The sequence below is a fragment of the Oryx dammah genome, unplaced genomic scaffold, assembly GCF_014754425.2.
Source record: "Oryx dammah isolate SB20612 unplaced genomic scaffold, SCBI_Odam_1.1 HiC_scaffold_17, whole genome shotgun sequence".
Classification (NCBI taxonomy): Eukaryota; Metazoa; Chordata; class Mammalia; order Artiodactyla; family Bovidae; genus Oryx; species Oryx dammah.
The window spans coordinates 14,887,757-14,912,412 of NW_024070201.1; the positions used below are offsets into that span (position 1 = coordinate 14,887,757).

Here is a 24,656-nt window from a genome sequence, read left to right on the forward strand (position 1 = left end):
TGCCCCATAAATTTCCCCTTTGGCATCAGCACGGTCTTGGACAGTGTCTCATGATTCAGGAGGCAAGTGAGTTGCCTTGGGAAGCTGGCCACCCTGGCCCACTGCTGGCTGTGTCCCAGATGGTGCCGCTGGGCTTGGGGAGGGAAAGGGGTGAGCCTGCAACACTTTATTGATTCTGGAGTGTGCAGACCGTCCTGTCTCCTAGGAAAGTCTGAGGCTGAGTGGCTCAACTTTCAAGAGGTTTTAAAATTCTACGTCACTGATCTTCAGCATTATTAAAGAAGAGCTGAAACTGGGAGTTTGAAATCACAAACATCAAAGGTCTCCTATTTTTGTTTTATGAACCATTCTCTGTGTGTACTTTGCTGCTAGCCGCCTGGAATCCTTGTGGGAAAGATAAAAGATAAAAACAAGTAAGCAAACAAATGTCAGAAAGCTCACAATCAGATCTCCTGTGGGAGATGCTGCCCAACTTCAAAGGAGGTGAGAGACGGGAGAGATGGAGATTTTGAGAACATGAAACTGACGTGCTTTTTGAAAGCTGTGTGTAAACAGAAGTTTTGTAAAACTCCCACTTGAAACGCACGGTGGGGTGGAAGGGATCATTTCTTGACTTGGGACTCTTGGGGGCCTGTGTCTGGCATCAAGAAGATGGAAATGTAAGGTATAGCTATAGTCTTTAATGTTGATTCTTGCTTTTCAAAAAAGAAAGGAGAAAAGGGCAGATTTAGCTGACAAGAAAGCCTGCAGAGTTGATACCATAGAAAGACGGGAAGCATTCTCACATTTGAAACTGTCAGAAGTCTGACAATGGGGTGCACAGTGAGGACACCCCGAGGTCTGGTTTTGAGGTGTTTGGAAGGACACCATGCTCTGGATTCTCTACCCTCAAGGTGGGCATGGGGGCAAGCTGCCTGGGCTGATCCAGGAGCCCTCCTGTGCCTACCTTACTTGCGACCCTGAGTGATGGGTCACTTCAGGGACACAGGTCACCAGCTTGGGCAAGAGGAGAGATGTTTTGGCATCTCACCAAGTCACCAGAAGGACAGGAGCGCGGTGGGGCTGGGAGAGCAGGAACAAAGGACAGGAACCCAGCCGGGAGGCTCATAGCCTCTCCTCTCTGCTATGATCTCTCAACTCTGATTCCAGACCACTAGGCACCTGTCCACCAGACCCCAGCTCTGCCAGCAGAGAAGGACTGCGGCCTGGCTTGAGCTGAAAAGGTTGCTGCAGAGTGCTGGGGAGGACCAGAGAGCTTTCTTTCTCCTTAAAAGCAAAAGTGGGTTGGGCCAAGAATGGAGGTGACAGGTGGTAAGATGCTGACAATTATTGGTGGCTTCATCTGTAGCACATCCATAGCTCTTTTGCTAACCCAAAGCACAGGAGCCTGAATCTAGGGCCTCTGGTCCATAGGGGATACAGGTGTGTGGGTCCTGACTCAGGGCATCAGTCACGCCTCTGTGTTTGGGGCCAGTTTCTCTGCACTTTCCAACGTCTGTGAAGCTGCACGTCTGCAAACTGCTCTCCTCCTCCGCTGTCTCATTGGTTGGCTTATCCCTTGCATCTGGCTGGACAGATTGACTCCATCTCCACCCCAACAAGGCCAGTAAAATCAGTTGCTTCCTGGACTCCTACAGAAAACAATACATGACCCTGGACCATGAGAACTCACCAAGGAGCCCTTGGCACCGGCCTGCATGCTAAGAACAATAGCTGGCATCTCTCAATTGCTTTCTCCTGGCCAAGGTCTGCACCGGGTACTACCCAGGGGTGTTTTTACTTCTGATGGGAACCTCTGTGAGAAAGAGACTGTATTCGCATGTTACAGGTGAGGATGCTGGGGTACGGAGAGGCTGAGTGACGGGCCCAGGCTCACAGCTAGTAAACAGTGGAGCTGGTTTCCACTCGACCGGTCTGACTCCAGAGACAGGCCTTCCTGACCACTCCATGGCCAATGGTGCCATTGAGAGGGGAGGCTATCACTTTATTTACTCATGTCATCGTGTTGCTGGATGGCAAAGGGATTCATACCAAGGAGGTGGGAAGTCCCTTGGGGGTGATGTCCTCTCTGCACAACGTTACTGAATGACTTGACACCTAATAACAGCAACAATAATAATACCTGGGAATATTAAATTAGTTAATGCACAGAGAGTACTCGGCACAGTGCCTGGCCCTTGAAAAGTGACAACGGTCAGCTCTGCCTCCTCGGTGGCTGCCCTGATGACATGGGAAGCGCCTGCCATCTGGCACCTATGACGCAGACACAGTCCGAATCCGGCTGGTCCTATTCAGCTCATCAGTCACCTGCCCTTCTTCCTGGTGGAAGCATTCTGGAGCAGAACAATGACTCTGAAGTCTGTCTCCATGCTCTCCTCCCCGTGGCTGAAGCTGCAGCAGGGAGCACACACAGGGCCTTGGGGTCATTAGACTCACACACAGAATCCAGCTCTGTCCCTTCTTAGTATGTGATTTTGGGCAGACCTCTTAACATCTTCAGGCCTCAATTTCCTGATGTATAAAATGGGCAAGATAATACCTACCTCTTAGGTAGAAGGGAGAGGAAGATGAGAAAAATGTATGCAAAACTTCAGGATACTGGGTCGGGCGGGTGCCTAGTGAGACAGACTTTGTTTTGCAAAAGAGTCATGGTAATAGACGGATCTCCAGGCACTTGTGCTCTTCTAGAAGCTTGCCATTTCCACCTGAAGAGATCAAGTTTACCCTGCCCTGCCCCCCACCTGCCCTTGAACCCTGGCAGGTCCTGGCAAATGCCCGACAAATAGTTGTGGCAGAGAGATGCTGTGTGACATCTGGGGCCAGGTCATAAAAGGCAGAATGTCTTTTCTCTGACACTGTCTTCTCATGTGCGTTTGGCACTCAAAACTACTATGTCAAAAGTCCATTCACCCTGAGGTCCACCCGTCCTGCATGCTGGAGAGAGCCTGGGAGAGACCACAGCGGGAGATGCCTCGGACTCCCCACTCTTGTAGCTCTATGCTTTTGAGCCACCCCAGCTGAACCAAGAAGAGCTAAGCAGAACTACTCCCACCCCCACCCTAAGTCCTGCCCAAATTGCAAAGTTTTGAGCAAAATAAACTTGTTTTATGCCACTAAGTTTGAGAGTAATTGGGACATGGCCATAGAAATGGAAACATCCAGCGTCTTTACTGTCCCTTCTTCATTGTGAAGACTCAATGCAGCCCTTGGTTACTTTCCTACAACATGGCATTGATGGAATCACAGTATATACCTTTGCCAGCTCCCAACACCGATGACCACAGGACCAAGGCCAGTGTCTTTGGCACAGCAGACCACTTGTCTCATGCCCACTGGCCCCTGCAGCCCAGAGCCATGGTGTCCGGAGCACACCCGGCCTCTGTGCCTACTCTCCCCTCTGCCCTGGCCTCAGCCTTGTCTCATTTTTCTCACTCATGCACATTCCACTCACACACCACCTGCCTTTCTGTTTTTCTGCTCTTTCAGACCAACAGAACAACCTGTATAACCCATGAGTCTGATGTTTATTATACATGGTATTGTGGTTCCCTCTGATCTTTTCGCCCAGACTATGAGCACGGGGTGTGGGGTGTGGAGATCAGCTATAGCATCTTGTTTATCTTTGCATCCTTCCTCTAATGCAATAAGGGTTCAGTTCAGTTCAGGGCAGTTCAGTCGCTCAGTCATGTCCAAATCTTTGAGACCTCATGGACTGCAGCATGCCAGGCCTCCCTGTCCATCACCAACGCTGGGAGCTTGCTCAAACTCATGTCCATTGAGTCGGTGATGCCATCCAACCATCTCATCTTCTGTCACCCCCTTCTCCTCCTGTCTTCAATCTTCCCCAGCATCAGGGTCTTTTCCAATGAGTCAGTTCTTCGCATCAGGTGGCCAAAGTATTGGAGTTTCAGCTTCAGCATCAGTCCTTCCAATGAATATTCAGGACTGATTTCCTTTAGGATGGACTGGTTGGATATCCTTGCAGTCCAAGGGACTCTCAAGAGTCTTCTCCAACACCACAGTTCAAAAGCATCAATTCTTCAGCACTCAGCTTTCTTTATGGTCCAACTCTCACATCCATACATGACTACTGGAAAAACCATAGCCTTGATTAGATAGACCTTTGTCAGCAAAGTAATGTCTCTGCTTTTTAACATGCTGTCAAGGTTAGTCATAGATTTTCTTCCAAGAAGGAACCATCTTTTAATTTCATGGCTTCAGTCACCATCTACAATGATTTTGGAGCCCAAGAAAATAAAGACTGTCACTGTTTCCCCATCTATTTGCCATGAAGCGATGGGACTGGATGCCATGATCTTCATTTTTTGAATGTTGAGTTTTAAGTCAGCTTTTTCACTCTCCTCTTTCACTTTCATCAAGAGGCTCTTCAGTTTCTCTTCGTTTTCTGCCATAAGGGTGGTCATCTGCATATCTGAAGTTATTGATATTTCTCCTGGCAATCTTGATTCCAGCCTGTGCTTCATCCAGTCCAGCATTTCTCATGATGTATTCTGCATATAAGTTAAATAAGCAGGGTGACAATATACAGTCTTGACGTACTCCTTTTCCAATTTGGAACCAGTCCATTATGTTCGGTTCTGTTTCTTCTTGACCCGCATACAGATTTCTCAGGAGGCAGGTCAGGTGGTCTGGTATTCTCATCTCTTGAAGAATTTCTTAGTTTGCTGTGATCCACACAGTCAAAGGCTTTGGCATAGTCATTGAAGCAAAAGTAGATGTTTTTCTGGAACTCTCTTGCTTTTTTGATGACCCAACAGATGTTGGCAATTTGATCTCTGGACCCTCTGCCTTTTCTAAATCCAGCTTGAACATTTGGAAGTTCTCAGCTCAAGTACTGTTGAAGCCTGGCTTGGACAATTTTGAACATTACTTGCTAGTGTGTGAGATGAGTGCAATTGTGCGGTAGTTTGAGCATTCTTTGACATTGCCTTTGTTTGGGATTGGAGTGAAAACCGACCTTTTCCAGTTCTGTGGCCATTGCTGAGTTTTCCAAATTTGCTGGCATATTGAGTGCAGCACTTCCACAGCATCATATTTTAGGATTTGAAATAGCTCGGCTGGAATTCCATCACCTCCTCTAGCTTTGTTTGTAGTGGTGCTTTCTAAGGCCCACTTCATTTTGGACTCCTGGATGTCTGGCTCTCGGTGAGTGATCACACCATCACGGTTATCTGGGTCACTAAGATGTTTTTGTATAGTTCGTCTATGTATTCTTGCCACCTTTTCTTAGTATCTTCTGCTTCTGTTGGGTCTATACTGTTTAAGCGTGCTTCTCAGTATGAATCATGAGGGTTTTTTTTTTTTTTAATACTATAAACTAGGTGTTTTTTGGCTTTTTTTTTGCAATTAGCTTATTTGGCTGCATTGAGTCTTAGTCATTGCATGCAGGATCTGTGTTGTGTCGTGTGCTCTTTCATCGTGCCGTGCAGACTCTCTGGTTGTGGTGTACGGGCTTAGTTGCTCTGTGGCATGTAGGGTCCTAGTTCCCGGACCAGGGATTGAATCTGTGTCCTCTGCATTGCAAAGTGGATTCTTAACCACTGGTCCACCACAGAAGTCCCAAGTCATGAGCTATTGGGATGATTTGGGACTCAGCCTGTTACATGTGGTCCCTGCCAGACTGTCATGGGAGGTGCCACTCCGACTCTGTTTCTCAAATACAAAGGGGCCCTGCATCTGCCATCAGCTTTCTCATCCCTGGGAGAGGCCCCTTATCTGTTTCCACATGCTATCTTGCTGCAGGGTCATGCTCATCTCAGCTCTGCTATAAGGTCATAGGTTTTGAGGCTGTCAAAGGAAGAGTCCTCAACCATTGTCTTCTGTGTTCCCACCATCCTGGACCCCAGTCTCCTGGATCTGACACTAGCAGAAATCCCAACCTCCGAGTCTGGAAGGATGTCTCTGTGAAATCTCTTGGCTCCTTAGGCACATGAGTTAGATGTGAAGCTCTTCTTGGGTGATGCCCTGATCAACCCACTCCACACCCGTCACTTCTCCATTCACTGCTTCCCAGGCAGGAAAGGGTGCAGGGCTCTGAAAAGACCTGATGATGCCCACACAGCATCAGCACAGATGGCTCCATCTGCTCCAAAAAGCACTGAAAGGGCTGTGGGAGGGCCCAGTTCTAATCTGGCTCAGCTGGCACTTCACCATGGCCTTGGGAAGGTGCCCCAGTTCTGTTCTCGTTCTCCCAGCTGAGTAACAAGGAATCGCATAGCCATCCCTAGGCAGCTTTAATAGCATATAATAAAATAGCAATAGGGGTTCCCTGGCGGCTTAGTTGGTAAAGAACCTGCCTGCAAGTGCGGGAGATACAGATGATGCAGGCTCAATCCCTGGGTCGGGAAGATCCACTGGCGACATGGCACCCTCGCCAGGCATTCTTGCCTGGGAAATTCCACGGGCAGAGGAGTCTGGCGGGCTACAGTCCTTGGAGTCACGAAGAGTTGGGCATGACTGAGTGTGCATGCACTCCACACCAAATGGCAATAGAAGACGCACTTAGGTTCATTTTGCATAGAGTGGGAATGTTACTAAGTAGAGATTTCACATTTATCAGCCACTCGCTGCTGCTGCAAAGTTGCTTCAGTCGTGTCCGACTCTGTGCGACCCCACAGACGGCAGCCCTCCAGGCTCCCCCGTCCTGGGATTCTCTAGGCAAGAACACTGGAGTTTTGGGTTGCCATTTCCTTCTCCAATTCATGAAAGTGAAAAGTGAAAGTGAAGTCGCTCAGTCGTGTCCGACCCTCAGCGACCCCATGGACTGCAGCCTACCAGGCTCCTCCATCCATGGGAGTCTCCAAGCGAGTACTGGAGTGGGGTGCCATTGCCTTCTCTGCATTGGCTGTCTGGTATTACTCTACAGAAAGCAGACGTGGATGGTGTTTGTTACCAGAAGCTCTAATGCAAAGGGCTCCTCTCCAGCTCACTATGATGGCCTTGACTGAGAGGCACAGAGGACTGAGCAGTCAGTGGCTCTGCCCTTTCGCTGTGTTTATTACTGAGGTATGACGTCAGTTGCACTGCCGGGACAGCCTGAGTTCATGAATCCAGTGGGAAAGGAGAGCAGTGATCAGACAGCAGGAAGAAATGGGAAAGGGAATTTTGTATTTTATTAAGATATAAATTATTGACATAATTTAAAAATTATTATTTGGCAGCAGCACATGGCTAAATGTGGGATTTTAGTTTCCCAACTGGGATTGAACTCAGACCCGTGGCAATGAAAGCATGGAATTCCAACCACTGAACTGCCAGGGAATTTCCAAACAATTTTTTTTTTAAATTTTAAATAAAGGCACTGCTTATGGCTATTGGCTCCAACTACCTCCCTTCCAGGTAAAATGAAATTGAGAAAGTAAATAGGCCAGTGAGAGGGGAGGGCAGGGAGCATGCCTGGCTCCTGCCCTTTGGTGGCTGTCCCAGCTCCGCCCCCTCCGTGGCTCTCCCAACCCCTCCCCCTCCGCGGCTCTCCCGGCTCCTCCCCCTCCGTGGCTGTCCCAGCCCCTCCCCCTCCATGGCTCTCCCAGCTCCTCCCCCTCCGTGGCTCTCCCGGCTCCTCCCCGTCGGTGGCTCTCCCAGCTCCTCCCCCTCTGTGGCTCTCTCGGCTCCGCCCCCTCTGTGGCTCTCCCAGCCCCTCCCCCTCCGTGGCTCTCCCGGCTCCTCCCCGTCGGTGGCTCTGCTCCAGAGGCTGGCCCAGGACAGCTGATGGGCCTTGCTGGTGGCCGTGGAGCTTGCAGACACAGCAGAAGGGGGAAGGGAAAGAGAATCTGAACAATGGGGATATGTATATGTAAACCTGAATTACTTAGCTGTACACCTGAAACTAACAGAACTATACGTAAATCAACAATATCCAACATAAAATTTAAAATTTATCCCCCCCACCCCTCAAAAAATAGAAGAGGGAAAAGAGCAGTCCCAGCTGGGGATGGCAGTAGATGGCTGCAAAATCAGCCAAATCCTTGCTTCCCAATTGCCAAGAGTGATGGGGTCTTAACAGGTCTGTCCAGGAAAGCTGGTTTACACACCCCAACAAGGATGAGCAGGGAGCAATGTATTTCTTGTACCCGCGATCTCAATTATACTTAAAGGCAGAGGCTGCCTGATATAACGGGAAGATCTTGACTTGTAGGCACCCAAGCCTAAGCTCAAATGCCACCCTGACACTTATCTGGGTAAGTGTGGACCCTGGTTACTTGCAGAAGCTCTCTGAATGCCCCCGTACTTGCTATTCTGAGGCCCTAGTGCAGTGACTGATATAAAATGCTCGCTCAGAGAAGGTGGTCAGTTCACCTGTCCCCCTCCACTTCCTTCAAGAGAAGAATCACTAGAGCAATCTCTACCCCTGGTTTCCCCTCAGGATCTGAGATGTGCTAGGTGCCTAATTAATTTTCACTAGTAGCATGATTAAGTGAGGGGTTCCCTGGTGGTGCCGTGGTAAAGAATCCGCCTGCCAGTGGAGGAGACACAGAAGACATGGGTTCAATCCTTGGTTGGGAAGATCGTCTGGAGGAGGAAATGGCAACCTATTCCAATATTCTTGCCTGGAAAATTCCATGCACAAAAGGAGTCTGGCAGGCTCTAGTCTGTGGGGTTGCAGTCAGACATGACTGAGCAACTGAGCACGCACATGCATGCATGCACAACGTGGTAAGTGAATCATGAACTGGGCTTCTGTTTCCAGGCTATTCCTAAATCTAAATATTTGAAAAATCTGATAGACGCTTGACAAAATGAAAGTGCCAGGGACAAGACAGGGATCAATGTCATCAACGTCACTGGACAAAGTCAGACTGGGCTCATGATGAGCTGGGTTATGCCAGGAAAATGTTTTTCTCGGGGCCAAGGGCTAGGACACTGGATGGAAAATGAGCCTGTCAGAGCTGGCAGGCTTTCTGGATAGACATAGAGCAGGCCAGGCCGGGCCAGGCCTGAGCCATCAGCTGTGGCCATGGCATGGTCCAGTCCTTCGGGTTCCAATGTCACCATGACAGGAATCACCAACTGGAGCTTGGATGGGCGTGTGGAAATGTGATGAGGTCTTGGAGGAACTCGGGGGCAGCGTTTGGCCAAGCCTGACTCATCCTGCAAGTTTGGGCCTGTTTCTTAGCTCTTAGCTGTCTGTCAACGGTTGGGAAAATGCTATTGGGGTAGCTGGGGGAGAGGCAACAACGGAACATAGACGTCAATCATCTCCCCTCTTCCATATAAAACACTACACAGCCACCAAAGATAAGAAGACAGGCGTATACACACTGGTAAAGAAATCTGCCTGTGACCTATTACTGAGTAGATAAAACACATTGTGTGAACTAGCATGATTGTAATTTTAAAATTAATACTTATTCACATGTATCTGTACACCTACCTATTTGGCTGTCCACAGCTGTCCACAGTGGTGACTTATAGGCATTCAGAGGGGGAGGTAGCTTCTATTTTGCGCACTTCCTTACGGGATTGTTTTTGTAATTAATGTGCTTTTTTTTTTTTTTTCCAGCATGATTTTACTCTAACCTCCCTCTTCTGGTCTCCCTGACTGAAAACTATCCTTGAAGACATGAAAGCAGCAGCTCAGGAGAACTCTATGTGGTTGAAATTTAATTAGCATCTACTCTGGATACAGGGTGGCCTACCAGGCAGCTCAGAGGTAAAGAAACTGCCTGCCAGTGCTGGAAACGCAGGAGACGAGGGTCCGATCCCTGGGTCGGGAAGATCCCCTGGAGGAAGAAATGGCAACCCACTCCGGTATTCTTGCCTGGAGAATCCCATGGCCAGAGAATGGCAGGCTGTACAGTCCACGGAGTTGCAAAAGAATTGGACATGGCTTAGCGCCTAAACAACAACGTGCCACTCACAAACTCCAGAATTTTGGGCAAGAAACTTAGTTCTCTGTCTCTTAGTTTTACCTCCAGTAAAATGAGGATTTAGTAACAGTGCCGGCCTCAGAGTGACCATAAGAATTCAACGCCCTAAGGTAGGAGTGGTTCACGGGAGCATGTGTGCTCGCTCATTCGCTTCAGTTGTGTCTGATTCTTTGCGACCTATGGACTGTAGCCCGCCAGGCTCCTCTGTCCATGGGATTCTCCAGGCAAGAATACTGGAGTGGGTTGCATGCCCTTCTCCAGGTCACAGGAGCATGGGGCGCAGAAAAATAATAAGTGTCGGCTATTCCTCGTTTCTCTGGTGTCCCTGTCAAGGATGGAGTGGGCTGAGATGGGAGGCAGAGGCTCCTGCAATTGTCCAAGTGAGAGATGAGGTCTTGAGCTAAGGCTATGAGGATGGAGGGAGTGAAAGCAGGGAGGCAACCTGGGAAGGCGGAGTGAGTAGCCAGGAACGGGGGGGGGTAGGGGCCTGGGTGACTTGCGTTCCCAGCAGAGGTGACGGAGAGGATACGACAGCCAGCAGAGCAGAGGGGGAAGGGAAACCGCCAGGTCTGGGGAAACCCACACAGAGGCGTCCAGCAGGAACAGCCCGTGAGTTCATTTGGCCAGAACATAAATGTACTTCAGTTTTACGTCAGCATCTCTGGACCCCGAGTCCTGGGGGCTAAGGACCATCTGACAAAATAAAGAGTGAGATCCTGGCCTGAGAGTGGGCCCTCTGACCACGTCTGAAAGTGAAAGTGTTACGTCGCTTAGTCACGTCCGACTCTGCGACCCCATGGACTGTAGCCCACCAGCCTCCTCTGTCCATGGGATTCTTCAGGTAAGAATACTGGAGTGGCTTGCCATTTCCTTCTCCAGGGGATCTTTCCGACCTGGGGATTGAACCCCGGTCTCCTGCATTGCAGGCAGATTCTTTACTATCTGAGCCATCAGGTCCCTTCTCCCTGGTGCTGCCCCCTAGGTCTGCCTGCATCAAAACACAGTCAAGCTGCTCTACATTGAGTTCTTATCTTACGAAGAGACCAGAGGCTTGAATTCAGTCTGTCCACCCACACAGGCCTTCCGCTGGAAATACATTTCCGAAAGAGCCTCAAAAATGCTTCCCCTACTCCCCAACTAGCCATTTGCCTACCAATTCTCTCTAGAACGATTAAAAACAAAATCCAGAAAACAAACCATCAAAAATAAGGCCAGTTAAAGTAAAAAACCATGACACAGTACAGGGGAGAAGGATGAGGACTTAGAGAAGCCTGCCCGGGCTGGACTTGCCTCTGGGCATGCACCATGCTTCTCGTAAGCATTTCCTCATTGGAAACTCTAGGGTGAAGATGCATCCACCTCTCTTGGAGGTTCCTAAGGAGAAGCAATATTCCAAAGCCAACTCAGTAAATGTTAGGACCTCCCTCCCTCCCTCAGAGGGCTGAAACCAATCAGGATTTAAACTCTGTAGTATGTTTCCAACACAAGGACTAAGACTCACATTGTGTGTGCTCAGTCGTATCGTACTCTTTTGCAGCTTCATGGACTGTAGCCTGCCAGGCTCCTCTGTCCACGGGATTCTTCAGGCCAGAATACTGGAGTGGGTTGCCATTTCCTTCTTCAGGGGATCATCCCGATCCAGGGACTGAACCCACGTCTCCTGCACTGGCGGGTGGATCCTTTCCCACGGAGCCACCTGGGAAGCCCCAGGATTGGGCGTGCTGCTGATAAACCCTGGCTACCTCCTGTGGTGTGTAGATTCACTTTATTTTACTCCTAATTGCCCAACTACTCAGTCTGCGAGCCCTATACTCTGTTTTCACACGAGTTACTTGGGAAGAGTCACTGTTTGACAGAAAGCCACATCAGATGGGGAGGGTCTCCTTCTGGGGCTCCATAAGGGGAGAGCTCGGAGGGAGACAGACCGGCCAAGAGAGCTGCCTGCCAGGAATGCAGCGGCTAAAGGGAGCATGTGGGAGACAGGGCGGTGCCTGCTAAAAGGGCACCGGAAACAGGGAGACAGCAAAAGCTCCTGTTTCATCATCACTGAACTCTATATTTTAAGAAGGGCATTTCAGAGCTCCGGGTTTATTTCTCATTTGGGACCTGCCTTCTGACTACGATGAGCCCAGGCAATCTCAGAGGCCTTGCTACTATTCCCTGCGGTGCAGAGGCCCCGGCCCAGGATTCAGGCCAGAGGCCAGAGCTTGTGGGTGACTCTCTCCAGCAGCAGGCACGGGGTTAGGGCAGGGAGATGGCAGAGCGGGGCGCCCAGCTCAGGAGCCCCCCCCCCCTCCTCTGAGCCCCAGGGCATGCAGGTCCTCCAGCTGTCTTCTCAAAGTCACACCAGGAGGCGGAGGCTGGGGGCCGCCCAGTTTGCCTTTTATTCTCACGTGTCACATCTGCACGCATGTAGGGGTCCAGGGGTCCCGGCAGAGGAGAGCTCCTTTGGGTAGAAGGCAGGACAGGTAAGAACCCAAGCTGTCAGCCCCTACCCACACTTTATTGCCAAGTGCATGGGCTCCTGGTCAGATAGACCTGGATTCCAATCCTGCCATCTTTCACAAGTGACCTGCCCGAGGTTTTTGAGCCTCAGTTTCCTTGTCTTTAAAATGGGGCCAACCAGGTTGTTGTGAAGACTGAAAGCAGGAACACATGCAGGCCACAACAGCCATCACCGCGGACTAGAGGTGGGCCCCTCTCTCTCCCCGCACTCACACTGAAGCAGCCTTTGCCAAGCCTGGGTTGGGGGGTGGGCTGGGCAGGCAAGAGAGGCTTCGGCTAAGACACAGGACTAGGGAACAAGGAGGGCACCTCGTCCTCCCTGACAGTGTTCCCAGTGCACTGTCCCCTCGGGACGGTGCTACACCTGGGGACTCTCTCGGCATTTATTCTGAGGCCCCCACCATTTACCACGTGACTTCTTTCTACCAAAGCCCCCCACACTTCCTATGACCCTAAGAAACTAACAAGGCAGCAACATCCGCCACGTCCATCATGGGGTGCAGAGATACGTCTGACCCCAGCCCAGACTCAGGGCCCAGGCTACTCAGGTTAATTCCTGCGTGATGCTGGTCGCTGGCAGGCCCTGAGCCCACGGATGTCCCAAGGGGACGCTCAGATGCCATCAAAGTGGCCACTATCTCCCGGGCCCACGTCCCTGTGTTTCCTCTTTCTGTAGTTGTCTGGAGGGGCAGGTAGGGGGTGAACGGCAAGCTCCAGTGGCCTGGATGACTCATTTCCTCCTTGGGATCAAGAGCAGGAGTTCCACAAGGAGGGGGTGGTAGTGGAAGGGTGCAGTGGGGGACTGGAGGCCTCTGGAAGCAAAACAGCAAGTGAGGCCGCCTCCAGGAGTAAAACGAGATGAAATTCAACCCACACTGACTGAGCGCCGGGTATGTAAGTTCCTAGGGAAAAGAAAAGAGCAAATGAGAGGGAAAGAACTGTGTTTTTTTTTTTAATCCATTTATTATATACAATATTAAGGCACAAATTTAAGCAGCAAAGGATAGGAAAATCTTTGGCTGACCAACAGGATCAATATTTGCTGTAGGGGACACACAGTCTTCCTGAATTTCCCTGCTCTGTACACAGACCCATCCGGCCGTTGCAGCTCTGGGCTCCCCGCCCCCAAGGACAGACCAGCCATACGAAAATGCCAGAATGTTACATCAGAGTCTGCTGGAGAGAACACAGCACACGCAGCCGGTGGGAAGCGCGGTGGCACCCAGGCCAGTGGAGTTCTGGCCGAGGTGGGTGCCCGACCCGCCCTGCCTCACAGAACGTCCCAGATTCCACTCCGCAAAAGGGGGAAAACACCTTAAATCAAAGAAAACCACTATGGGTCAGTCTGTTCACATCCCAGTTTGTAATAAATACTTACAGGTATCTCTGTGTGAACAGAATTCTAGGTAAACCACATGGAAACAGACCACTGGGTACCAGAACTCAAGGAGTTGATACAAGAGAACGCTGTATATGGGCTCCATTATACTGAAAACAAGTGTTTTAATTCCGTGAAGAAGCAAAGTTTCACAACAAAGAAACAACCCGGTTTTGGCCTAATATGACAATACCATGCACTTAAGTCTACCATGGTTTTATGGAATTCCAACTGGAGGCAGATAGATACTCATGAATGTGCGTTTACGTCCGTGTGTACGCAGAGATGTGAACACGTATAAGGCGTGACAAGAGAGCAGCTTTTTTTTTTTTTTTAATCCATTGGAAGTTACATGTACTAGTGACTACTGTTTTCCTTTGAAGTGGTCACTCTGAAAGGAGTCCAAAGATGCAGCATCCCCAGGAACATCTTAGGGACTTTTTTTTTTTTTTAAAGAGCTAAAAGGATGTGACTTACCTTCATCACCCATTTTTACTTATCCAACTGAGTCAATGACTTGGGTTTATTTCCAAACTTAAACCCATTCTCAAAGGATGATGAGGATGATGATCCCTCATCTCTAAGGACAACCAGAGGAGCATGCTAGGCCCCCACATCCATCCTAACAGAGGTGTTTACAGAAGGTTTCTACTTGGACAGCACCGCAGTCATTGGCAAGAGTCTCACAAGGCAGGGTGAGAGGAAACACTTGGATCTTCTGGATATTAAGAAAAGAAACTCGACATACAATCTTAGAGCCACATCTCATATGTATGCACTGACAATGTATACAGGTCTTTTTTTTTTTTTTTAATGCATGTCTTTAGATACCTTTAAATTACCAAACAAGAAAAGGGGGGTACTACTTAAAAGCGAGAGGAAAAAAAAATCTGCTTATTAGGTCCGGAAGAAATCCATTTACTGAAGTGCTAACCTTCTCATGCTCCCAGCTGATCAGCTTCTGGTAACTTCTTAATGGCTCTGCCTATTTTCCATGGAGCCACACACAGGGGCCCCCACTGAACAACCCTCATGTTGAATGAAGACATTCTAAACACACTGATTAATCAGCAAAAAAAAAAAAAAAAAACAGAAGAAGAGGAAAAAACATTTGTAAAGCATGCACCGTAGCTGCATCAAGCTTGGGGATAAGCGGGCAGTTGTGGGCAGGATGTTCTGTGTAAAAGGACTCCCTCATATCATGGCCACGGTCCTCCCTGGCTCAAGACGAGTGTGAGATCACGGGGTGGGGGGGCACATAGAAGCACACCCACCGGCGCCAGGGCACATACGCTGGCTGTAGGGCTTTGTTTTGGAAGACACATCTCTCTGCTCACATGAGCTCCTTGCCTCCAAACCTTGCAACCCGCCACCTATTCTTGGAACCCTGCCTCTTCTGACGTCTGTATTCACACCAGCCTCTGGGACTCAGGATGCAGTAGGGGGAGTTTCTATCATCATCAGCTACCAAGGAGGAATGGAGAAGGAAACGAGCACCCACTCTAGTATTCTTGCCTGGAGAATCCCTGGACAGAGGAGCCTGGTGGGTTACATGCAGTCCATGGGGTCGCAAGAATCAGACACGACTTAGAGACTAAATCACCAGCACTGCAGAGGACGAAGCAGGAGACATCTCTAACTGTTAGCACTCAGCATCACAAGGTCAAAGCCACGAGACAACAAACAGCAGGGGTGGCTGACTGTTCTGCAGAGGGCATTCCGGCACGCCTGGATACCCAACCCAAGTCCTGTGTAGTTAAATGTTCATGTGAGTCCCAAAGAGCAAGCTCTGCCCACTCTCTGCCTCCAACCCAAGTCCCAGGAGGGGCATGGCAGCCCTGTCCAGCGTGTCCACTTCGAGCAGGCGCAGCGCGACGCTGTGGCTGGCCTCCAACCTGTGGGAAGCCGAAGACAAGCTGAGAAGAAAACGTCAAGGAAAGGCCCTGCACACACTCGGAAATCAGTGCCAGAAAGCAGTGACATCGCCTGCTGCACACGGTACCCCGGACAGCACGCGGAAACTGCCAGATGACACGCTCAAGGAGGAGGCAGGGTGACTCCGGCATGTCATCATCACCCAGGGCCTAAGCCTTGACCCTTCACCCTGAGACAGGGCCCAGGAGTTCATGATCAGACACCACACTGGGATGTTCTGGAGGAGGCCCGGCCTCTGGATTACATGCAAGTAAGAGCTTTCTAAAACAGACTTTGTGGCCTAGTGTAACAGTACACAGACTCCCATCTATAGCTTGTTTACGGGCAGTCCTAGCAGTTCAGAGGGTCGTGGGGATGAAGAAGGAAGCTGCGTGTGTGTGTGCACGTGCACAGACACACACAGGGGACAGAGTGGGTCAAGGTGTGACCCCGAAAGATGCTTATCAGCCCCAAGTCAGAGGCAGTCCGGCCCGCGTCAAGGCTGCTCTCCCAAACCCTCGGTCCAGACGCCGGTCTCTCCTGAAGAAGGGACTTGACCTCCCTGAGCCCGTTTCCTCCTCTGTGAAATAAGGATATAAACCTGCCTCTGCTCCCATGTGGTCTGAGGATGCACTGAAAGGTACTCAGTGCTTGCACACAGTTGGCACTAAAAAATGGAGCAAGGATTCTCTTCCAAAGATCCAATGAAATCATGTATCATCAACGGCGAGAACGCACAGTGGGAGTTCAGTATCTGCTTTCTCCTAAAGGCAAGCAAGGCTTCGAGAAATCTACAGAGATGAAGAGCAGTGAGGCCCTCGCTGGGCCGGAAATCTGCCATAAAAGAAGAGATTTCAAAGCTGTAAGTCCCTTTTGTTGCAGAGGAGGCAGGTCAGAAGCAAAAACGGTGGACAGACACCACGGTACAGTAGAAAAACAGTGACGTCTGTGCATTGTGAGAGTTACCAAGCCTGGCAACTCGGGGGACCAAGGAAAGTCAGCGAGCCTTGTGCCTGCACTGCCAACAAGATGTGCTGGGGCCTAAAGACGAGGCTCTGGCTCTTACCCATTTCTGGGGGACACAGCTCACATTTGGGGTGGCCCAGGCATGGACAGCTGTGGTGGGGGGGCCCTCCTATTTCTAGATACTAATTTTTTCCATTCTCAACATTAATCAGGGGTCAAAAGGTCCTTAAGAGAGTCGGCTGCCATCAACCGAGTTTCATCACTTGTTGAAAGTGAAAGAGAAGAGAGATGGGACGGGGAGCCCTCTGCCCCCAACCCCCACGTGTCCATACTCGCCACGGCCCTGCACCACCCATGAGGTTCGTTGCTCCGGCGGAACCCAGGACTGCTCGGCCCCGCAAAGCCGCTCTGGTTCCTCAGGCTGCACAACCCTCAGTGATGCTTAAAGTGGGGCCTCAGAAGGCAACACGTGTGATACACAGAGCCCCCCACAGAGCCAGGCTTGAGGTGCATCCCTTCTGCTCATTCTGACCACCAGGCAGCTCCGAGAAGCTCCTGGGCAAAGCCAGCAGTTTCTTTCCCTCCAGCCGCACTCATCACCCTCTTCTACCATGTGGATCTGGGGAGGATTCACGCAAGTTACAGGGCTCCCCACAGGTGGCCCTTGTGGTAAAGAACACACCTGCCAAGGCAGGAGACAGAAGAAACACGGGTTTGATCCCTGGGTTGGGAAGATCCCTGGGAGGATGGCGTGGCAACCCACTCCAGCATTCTTGCCTAGAGAATCGCCATGGACAGGAGAGCCTGGCGGGCTACGGTCCACAGGGTTGCACAGAGTTGGACACGACTGAAGCGACTTAGCAGGCAGGCAGGCACCCAGGTTACACTCCAAAGGCCCACCCTTCAAGGAGCTCCCCCAGCCAACTTTCTGAAGTGACATGGTCTTCAGGGCCTCATTTGGGTGGGATGTGAGAAAGTCTCAGATCGTGGGCATGATGACCTGGGGTGACAGAGATGCCGCTGGCCCAGAGGGAGCAAATTCATCAGGACCCCACAGGGGCATCTGATGGCCTGGCTAGCCTCTCTCCACTGATCCAGCACTTTCCAGGTTTGTAAAGGAAGCCGACGTCTGAGAAGTCAGATGCGAAACCATAGAGCACGGGGAAAAGGGGGCCGTGACCTCACTCATTCCGGGCTCTCTGACCTGGTGCTTCTGTCTTACTTTGGACCAGTTGCTTCGAACCGAACCCTTGAACAACCCAACCACACTGTATCGATACTGGCCTATCGGGTTACGAAGCAAGTCCCCAGCAGGGCAGACCTGACCTGCTGACAGCCACAGAATCTGCGTGCTCACCAACTACATCCAGAAGGTTTCAAGGGGCTGGCAGAGCAGGGGCCACAAACAGTAGCAAGCGGGACAAGGTACCAGGGGAGATTCTAGATGCCACCAAGTCAAGTGTCCCTTGTTTCTTGGAGCGCAATCCTGAAAGTCCGACCTCAATGGAGCAGTGAGGTGACTACACCAAACTCCACGCAAGACCGATGTGAGGGGAGAAAGTGGTGGTGGCAGGAGCTTAATGCAGGACGTCACAGTGGCCATGAATCCTCTGTCTCATCGGAGCTGACCAAGTTCACTGTCAGAATGTCAACTGCTGCAGCCCAGCTCCTCCAAGGCGGAGGAAGCTGCCAGGAAGCCACCAAAAGGCTTTGTCCCACTAGTCACTGTGCATGATGACCGATCAGATACTGCTCTGGCAACCCCCAGAGCGAAGGAACTCTGCAAAGCTTATTACAAGAGGAAAAAAAATGAAGGAGAAAAGGGTAAAATGAAAGAGAATGAAGCAGAGACAGAGATGAACTCAGAGAAGGGGGGGTGAACCCCAAGACCAGAAAGCTCCCATCCTGCTTAGAATATACTGCTCAGTACAGAAAAGCCAAGAAGGCCCATAACCTCCGAAAATCCAAACCAATCAGGTACAGAGGTGGAGACGGCCTTTTAAACCCTCCATCATCCCAGACATTTCTCTTCCCTGCCACACCCACACGCATTCATAGGACACATCACAGAGGGCACAGGTGAAACGACGTTATGTCAAGACAGACTGCAAGATTTCTAGGAGGTTCTTCTCAAAACAAGCTAAGAGGCAAGGAGAATGGGCGTATTCCAAGGAAGATCCATGCTCAGGTTTATCTGTTTATAACCAGACCATGGGTGTACACAGACCCTCCCCGAGAGGTACATTTTTCTGTACAATGAAAAAATTTCATTTCCTAGATCTTCTGTTTCCAAACCTACATGCATCTTCTCTCTTCCACCATAAGCAGTAAAAATCCACGGCATCCTCTTCATCTTCAGTCATGTAGGTCTCCTGTTTTTGTTTTAACATTTATAAAAAGTATTCTCACTAATCTGAAATTCTTATCTGCTCAAACCATCCCTGATTTCCCATCCACAACCTTCGTGATCTTTCTTTCTCTTTGCCACGTTCCTCGCGCCTCAGTGTTCCGCTTTTAGATTCAACAGGGATCCCAGGGTTAGATGAGAACTTCCATCATCTCCCCATCAGGGAACTCGGGCTTGTGGAGTAAATTGCTGACGCGGCCTTTGTGGTCAGGCGACTTTCCGTGGCCGGGAGAGTTCTCTGCCAAACAGAAGGGACATATCAGCGGCCCGTTCCCCAGGAGGACCACAGGCCTACCCAGCTCTCTCTAAAATGAAACCACTTCAAGTACCACCCATCACCATTGGTGCACACAGGTTAAGGCCACAGAGCCCAGCTTTGGTGGACCAAAGCTAAATGCCCGGGCCTGGGATTCAGACACAAAGAACACAACCAGGACATGATGGGAGAGGTCTGAGCGGAGGAACGGGGCATTAGGACTTTGTGCGAGGACCTCACCCACCCTGCTCCCCTCCTCTCCTCTAAATTATCAAGTGCCTACAAAGAGGCAGGTCGCTCCATGGTTCCCTGCCTTCCTGGCAAAAGGGTATCCCAGGAATTACATCTCCAAAAATCAACAACATTATGTGTATTTGTTTATTTTGGAGGATGAACACAGGGAATCCCATTGGAAAAAACAACTCATTTATGCCCAGGAGCCCCCACCTCCTCCAAAGGATTCTCGAGCAGAGGGATCCTCACCCCACGACTTTGAACAGTCCAAAGCCAAGTCTGCTCTCTCCAAGGACATTTCTGGACTTGTTGCAAAACTCCTCCCAACCTGTCTTCTAGTAAATGTTTGAAAGCAACTCCTCAGAACTGGCCTGAGTGCTGGGCCAGTTCACCTACCTTAAATCTACCTTCTGCTTCAATCGGGACTGAATCAGTGTCTCCTTCAGTCGACACTGAATCCTTGATGAGTAAACACCCTGAAGGCAACATCCCTCGGAGGGTCTGTCTGCACACCTCTGGGGAAGGGCTAGCTATTAAACGTAGCTAAGAGGACAAATGCCAATTTGTTTGCTCTTTTAAATGGTAATAAGTTAGGAGTCTCTACACATATTTTAGGGCTTCCCAGGTGGCGCTAGTGGTAAAGAACCTGCCTGCCAATGCAGGAGACATGAGACTGGGTCAGGAAGAGCCCCTGGAGAAGGAAACGGCAACCCACTCCAGTATTCTTGCTTGGAGGATTCCATGAACAGAGGAGCCTGGTGGGCTACAGTCCATGGGGTCACAAAGAGTCAGACACGACAGAAGCGACTTAGCACACAAGCACACGTTTCAATCCCAGAATAATAAAGAGCCTGCAGAGTCTAGGGCATTCCTGGTGGCTCAGATGGTAAAGAATCTGCCTGCACTGCAGAAGACCCAGGTTTGATCCATGGCTTGGGAAGCTCCCCTGGAGAAGAGAATGGCAACCCACTCCAGTATTCTTGCCTGGAGAATCCCATGGATGGAGGAGCCTGGTGGGCTACAGTCCATAGAACTGCAAAGTCAGACACGACTGAGCGACTAACCATACCATAGAAAGTGAAATCACTCAGTCATGTCCAACTCTTTGTGACCCTGTGGACTATAGCATACCAGGCTCCTCCGTCCATGGGATTCTCCAGGCAAGAATACTGGAGTGGGTTGCCATTTCCTTCTCCAACCATACCATAAGATAACCCATAAGTGAGAGTAGGTTGGTAGCCTGGCTCCCTCTCCAGCTCAATAGAAGCCCCTCCCCCACCCGACAGGACAGGGAGCTCTATGGAGTGTGAGAGCAGATGGAGACCTCATACCCAGTTTTTCTGCTGTGCCCTTGGCCGCTGGGTGCTTCAGCACGGGGCTGTTGGAAGGGGTCCCGCTGAGCCTGCTGCGCGTGGGCAGGGAGGCCACGCCGGGCCAGAAGAGCTCAGCACTCTTGTCAGTCTGCGTGCTGCTGTCCTTGCTGCCCGTCTTGGCGTGGGCGCTGCCGGCTGTCGTGCTGGGGGCTGGGGGCGACAGCGTGGCGGCAGAGGGGGTGGGCAGCACGGGGGTGGATGCGTGGTCATGGTGCTCCTTCCCCAGCAGCAGCCCTGCGGGTGGAAGAACAGCTTCTTCAGTGTCGCACCTCAAGAAGCAAGACCCGTCGGCTGGGCAGGGATACAGACGCCAGCAGATAGAACGGACGTCCGTACAAGGCTGGGGAGCGGTGAACTGGGAGATCAGGACTGACACACATACCCCACCTAGGTGGCACTCGTGGTCAAGAATCTGCCTGCCAGTGCAGGCGATGCAGGAGACCAGGGTTCGATCCCTGGGTCGGGAAGATCCCCTGAAGGAGGGCATGGCTACCCACTCCACTATTCTTGCCTGGAGAATCTCATGGACAGAGGAGCTTGGCGGGCTACAGAGCATGGGGTTGCAAAGAGTCAGACATGACTGAGCTTACACACACATGTGTAAAAGAGGCAGCTAGTGGAAACCTGCTATACAGCACAGGGAGCCCAGCTCCATGCTCTGTGGATGGGATGGGATGGGGGTCACAGTGGGAAGGGGGTCCAAGGGGGAGGGACTATATGTATGTGGATGGCTGATTCACTGTCCTGTAGAGCAGAAACTAACACAACATTACAAGGCAACTGCGTTGCCAACAAAGATCCATCGAGTCAAGGCTGTGATTTTTCCAGTCGTCATGTATGGATGTGAGAGTTGGACTATAAAGAAAGCTGAGCACCGAAGAATTGATGCTTTTGAACTGTGACGTTGAAGACTATTAAGAATCCCTCGGACTGAAAGGAGATCTAACCAGTCCATCCTAAAGATCAGTCCTGGGTGTTCATTGGAGGGACTGATGTTGAAGCTGAAACTCTAATACTCTGGCCACCTGATGCAAAGAACTGACTCACTGGAAAAGACCCTGATGCTGGGAAAGATTGAAAGTGGGAGGAGAAGGGGACGACAGAGAATGAGGTGGTTGGATGGCATCACCGACTCAATGGACATGAGTTTGAGAAAACTCTGAGAGCTGGTGATGGACAGGGAGGCCTGGCGTGCTGTAGTCCATGGGGTCGCAAAGAGTCGGACATGACTGAGCAACTGAACTGAACTGAATACCCCAATTAAAAACCAAAAACAAAAAACCTAGCATGGGGCAGGGGAGGAGCTGTCACATAAACTGGTTATAACGTAACATGACAAATGATAGGATACTACTATTCTGAGGATGCCATGGAAAGAAGGGAGAAGAGGTGCCTTACAGGCAGAGTGTTGAGGGGCGGGGGCACTCTGCAAGGCTTTCTGGAGACAACGCTTTCTTTTCGTATGCAGCCCAGGAGGGCTAGTCCTGAGCAGTGGCAGCCTGTATCAGCTTCTCTGCTCCTAGACACAGCCCTGTTGGCTTGCTGCTCTGCTTAACAGCCCCCAACTCCACTCCTCTCTGGTAATGAATTATCTCTCCAGGGCCTGGGTCAAAACAAGCATGCCTCCTGGTCATGGCAACAGAGTTGTGTACAATATTCCCCAGAGAGCTCCTTGTGATGAAGAGCCATGTCCTCCAAGAGGCAGGAAGCCAGCTGGGTTCCTGCGGAGGGCCGCTCAGCCCTCTCCTCCCCACCCGTCCCAAGACCAAAGTGTCTGGGGTGGGAAGAGGGTGGCTGGCTGGGCAAAAGGGAGGTGTGATGTGCCCCGTTTCCTCAATGTCTTTCTGCGAGCTGGACAGCACAGCAATTGTTCTCACTGTGAAATACGGCCTTCGTTCCATACTAGCCTACACAAAGTGCAGTAAGCACAATCAAGTGTCTGTTCATTTAACGAAGTTCACAGTCTCCTTGCTAGGGCTATTTCAGGGTACCCATTCATAATGCAACACAACTCAATCTAGTCTGTCTACAGTGATGTTTCTCAACATGTTCACACACACATCAATTACTTGCATATAGTTAAGATGAAGATTCAAGTCAGCGGGGGACCTCGAGCTTCTGTTTCTCTAATAAGCTCCCAAGCGATGCTGGTGGTGCTGGCCCACAGACCACACCTTGAGGAGCAAGAAGCCTTCACTAGGTGCCTCCCAGACATCATCTCACTTCGTATGAGGTAGGTCCTGTTGCTATCTTTTGTTTTACAGAAAAGGAAATGGCCGAAATTAGTGTCTCACAGTTGAGAAGTAGCAGAAATGGCATTTGAAGCCAGAGGTGCCTGCCTTGAAGTCTACCTTGTGTCCTTTTCCGCCTCATCACCCCTGCGTGGAGAGCCACAGTCTGGCGAGGATACTCCTGTGCAACTAAGCCACTGGCCGGTCATCTCACCTGAGAGCCCGAGCCATCAGAAAGGGATATGTTATCACCTCCACCTCCTTCCAGAGCTCCTCAGACCAGACACGGTGGGAACGCTGTGGGGCCTGTGCAGGAGGTCTGTGGGAACTGAATGTGTGCCTCCCTCTGCAGTGGGAGGGCTCCACTCTGTCTTGTGACATGTGGACATTGATCACAGTAAGGAGGGGGAATACGAGTGTGGAGAACACAGGAGCTCTTCCTGCAGCTGAGTCCTCCGCTCCCAGGCCTGGCTGAGGCACATCAAATGCTAGGGGTATGGGCACAGCCCCCATGGAAATATCTGCCTGGCTGGATGTCACAGACAGGCTTCTGCCAGAGAGGTTTCTATGGGAGCTGAGCACGTGCTGAGTCCCCTCCCAAGTCCACATGAGCACTGCTGCTGAGGCTCTCTAAATGGGGAGGGGAGCTCACATGCCTCTTCTTTGAAGTGCATTTCCTTGGAGGGCAGGGGCTACAGAAGTAACCCATGGGGGGACTTCAAACGGAGATAATGGCTGGGTGCCTTTGATTCTCCCCCAAGTCTGTCAGCTTCCTCCTGGAAGCTCTTATCCCCTTTGACATGAAGCAGCCAGGCTCCTCCACCATCCTGGGCTAACAAAAACAGGCTCTCAGCTCCATGGATAAACAAAACACACTCTGACCCAGGGAAATGCATCAAAGAAGGGCCAGGCCCCTGGGGCTGCAGAGTCGGGGACAAGAGCGGAAGATGTGTGACCGGGAGTGCTGCCTGTGACCCGGGCAGCTCTGTCTCATCCTCTCTGACTCAGCGAGCTGGGCTGCTGGTCCCCGTCACCCTAGGAAACCAGTCCATGGCTATGACCGTGTTTGCAGAATGCTCTTCCAAACTCTGCCTGTGCAACAAAAATCCAACAACATACCACCAGCAGCCCCTTATGCGAGAGCACTGCTTGCAAAGCGCTTTCTCTCCAGTATGTCATTTTGGCCTTGCAATGACCCCATGGGGTACAGCAGGGAAGACACCTCCAGACACCACCCAGCTTTTCTAGACACAGAAGCAGAGGTGGAGTAGTCCTACCACTGGTTTGGGGCAGAACCAAGTTCAGAGGCCTGAAGTCTCAAAGTCTTCTTCCTACTAAAAATTTTTATAGTGTAAGACACCTTAGCTTTCAGTCATAATGATAATGATTACAATGTGAGTCAACTCATGCCTAACAGTGACTCTGGTGGGGTGGCCTTTGCTTCCACCACCAAAGTATGATGCATTATCCTTTCCACACCTCCACTGGAGACTCCTGGACACTCA

General features: G+C 50.8%; 1 protein-coding gene across 6 annotated transcripts in view; it reads right to left on the reverse strand.

The window, feature by feature from the left end:
• Positions 1-13,335: 13,335 nt before the first annotated feature.
• AMOTL1 (angiomotin like 1) overlaps positions 13,336-24,656 on the reverse strand; it is a 201,545-nt gene continuing 190,224 nt past the window's right edge. For all 6 annotated transcript variants that reach the window (XM_040257897.1, XM_040257898.1, XM_040257899.1 and 3 more), the window contains 2 exons: positions 20,879-21,154; positions 13,336-19,295 (listed from right to left, as the gene is read on the reverse strand). In XM_040257897.1, coding sequence (XP_040113831.1) covers positions 19,189-19,295; positions 20,879-21,154 — 383 coding nt within the window. In that variant the 3' untranslated portion in view covers positions 13,336-19,188. The remainder of the gene's footprint in view (positions 19,296-20,878; positions 21,155-24,656) is intronic.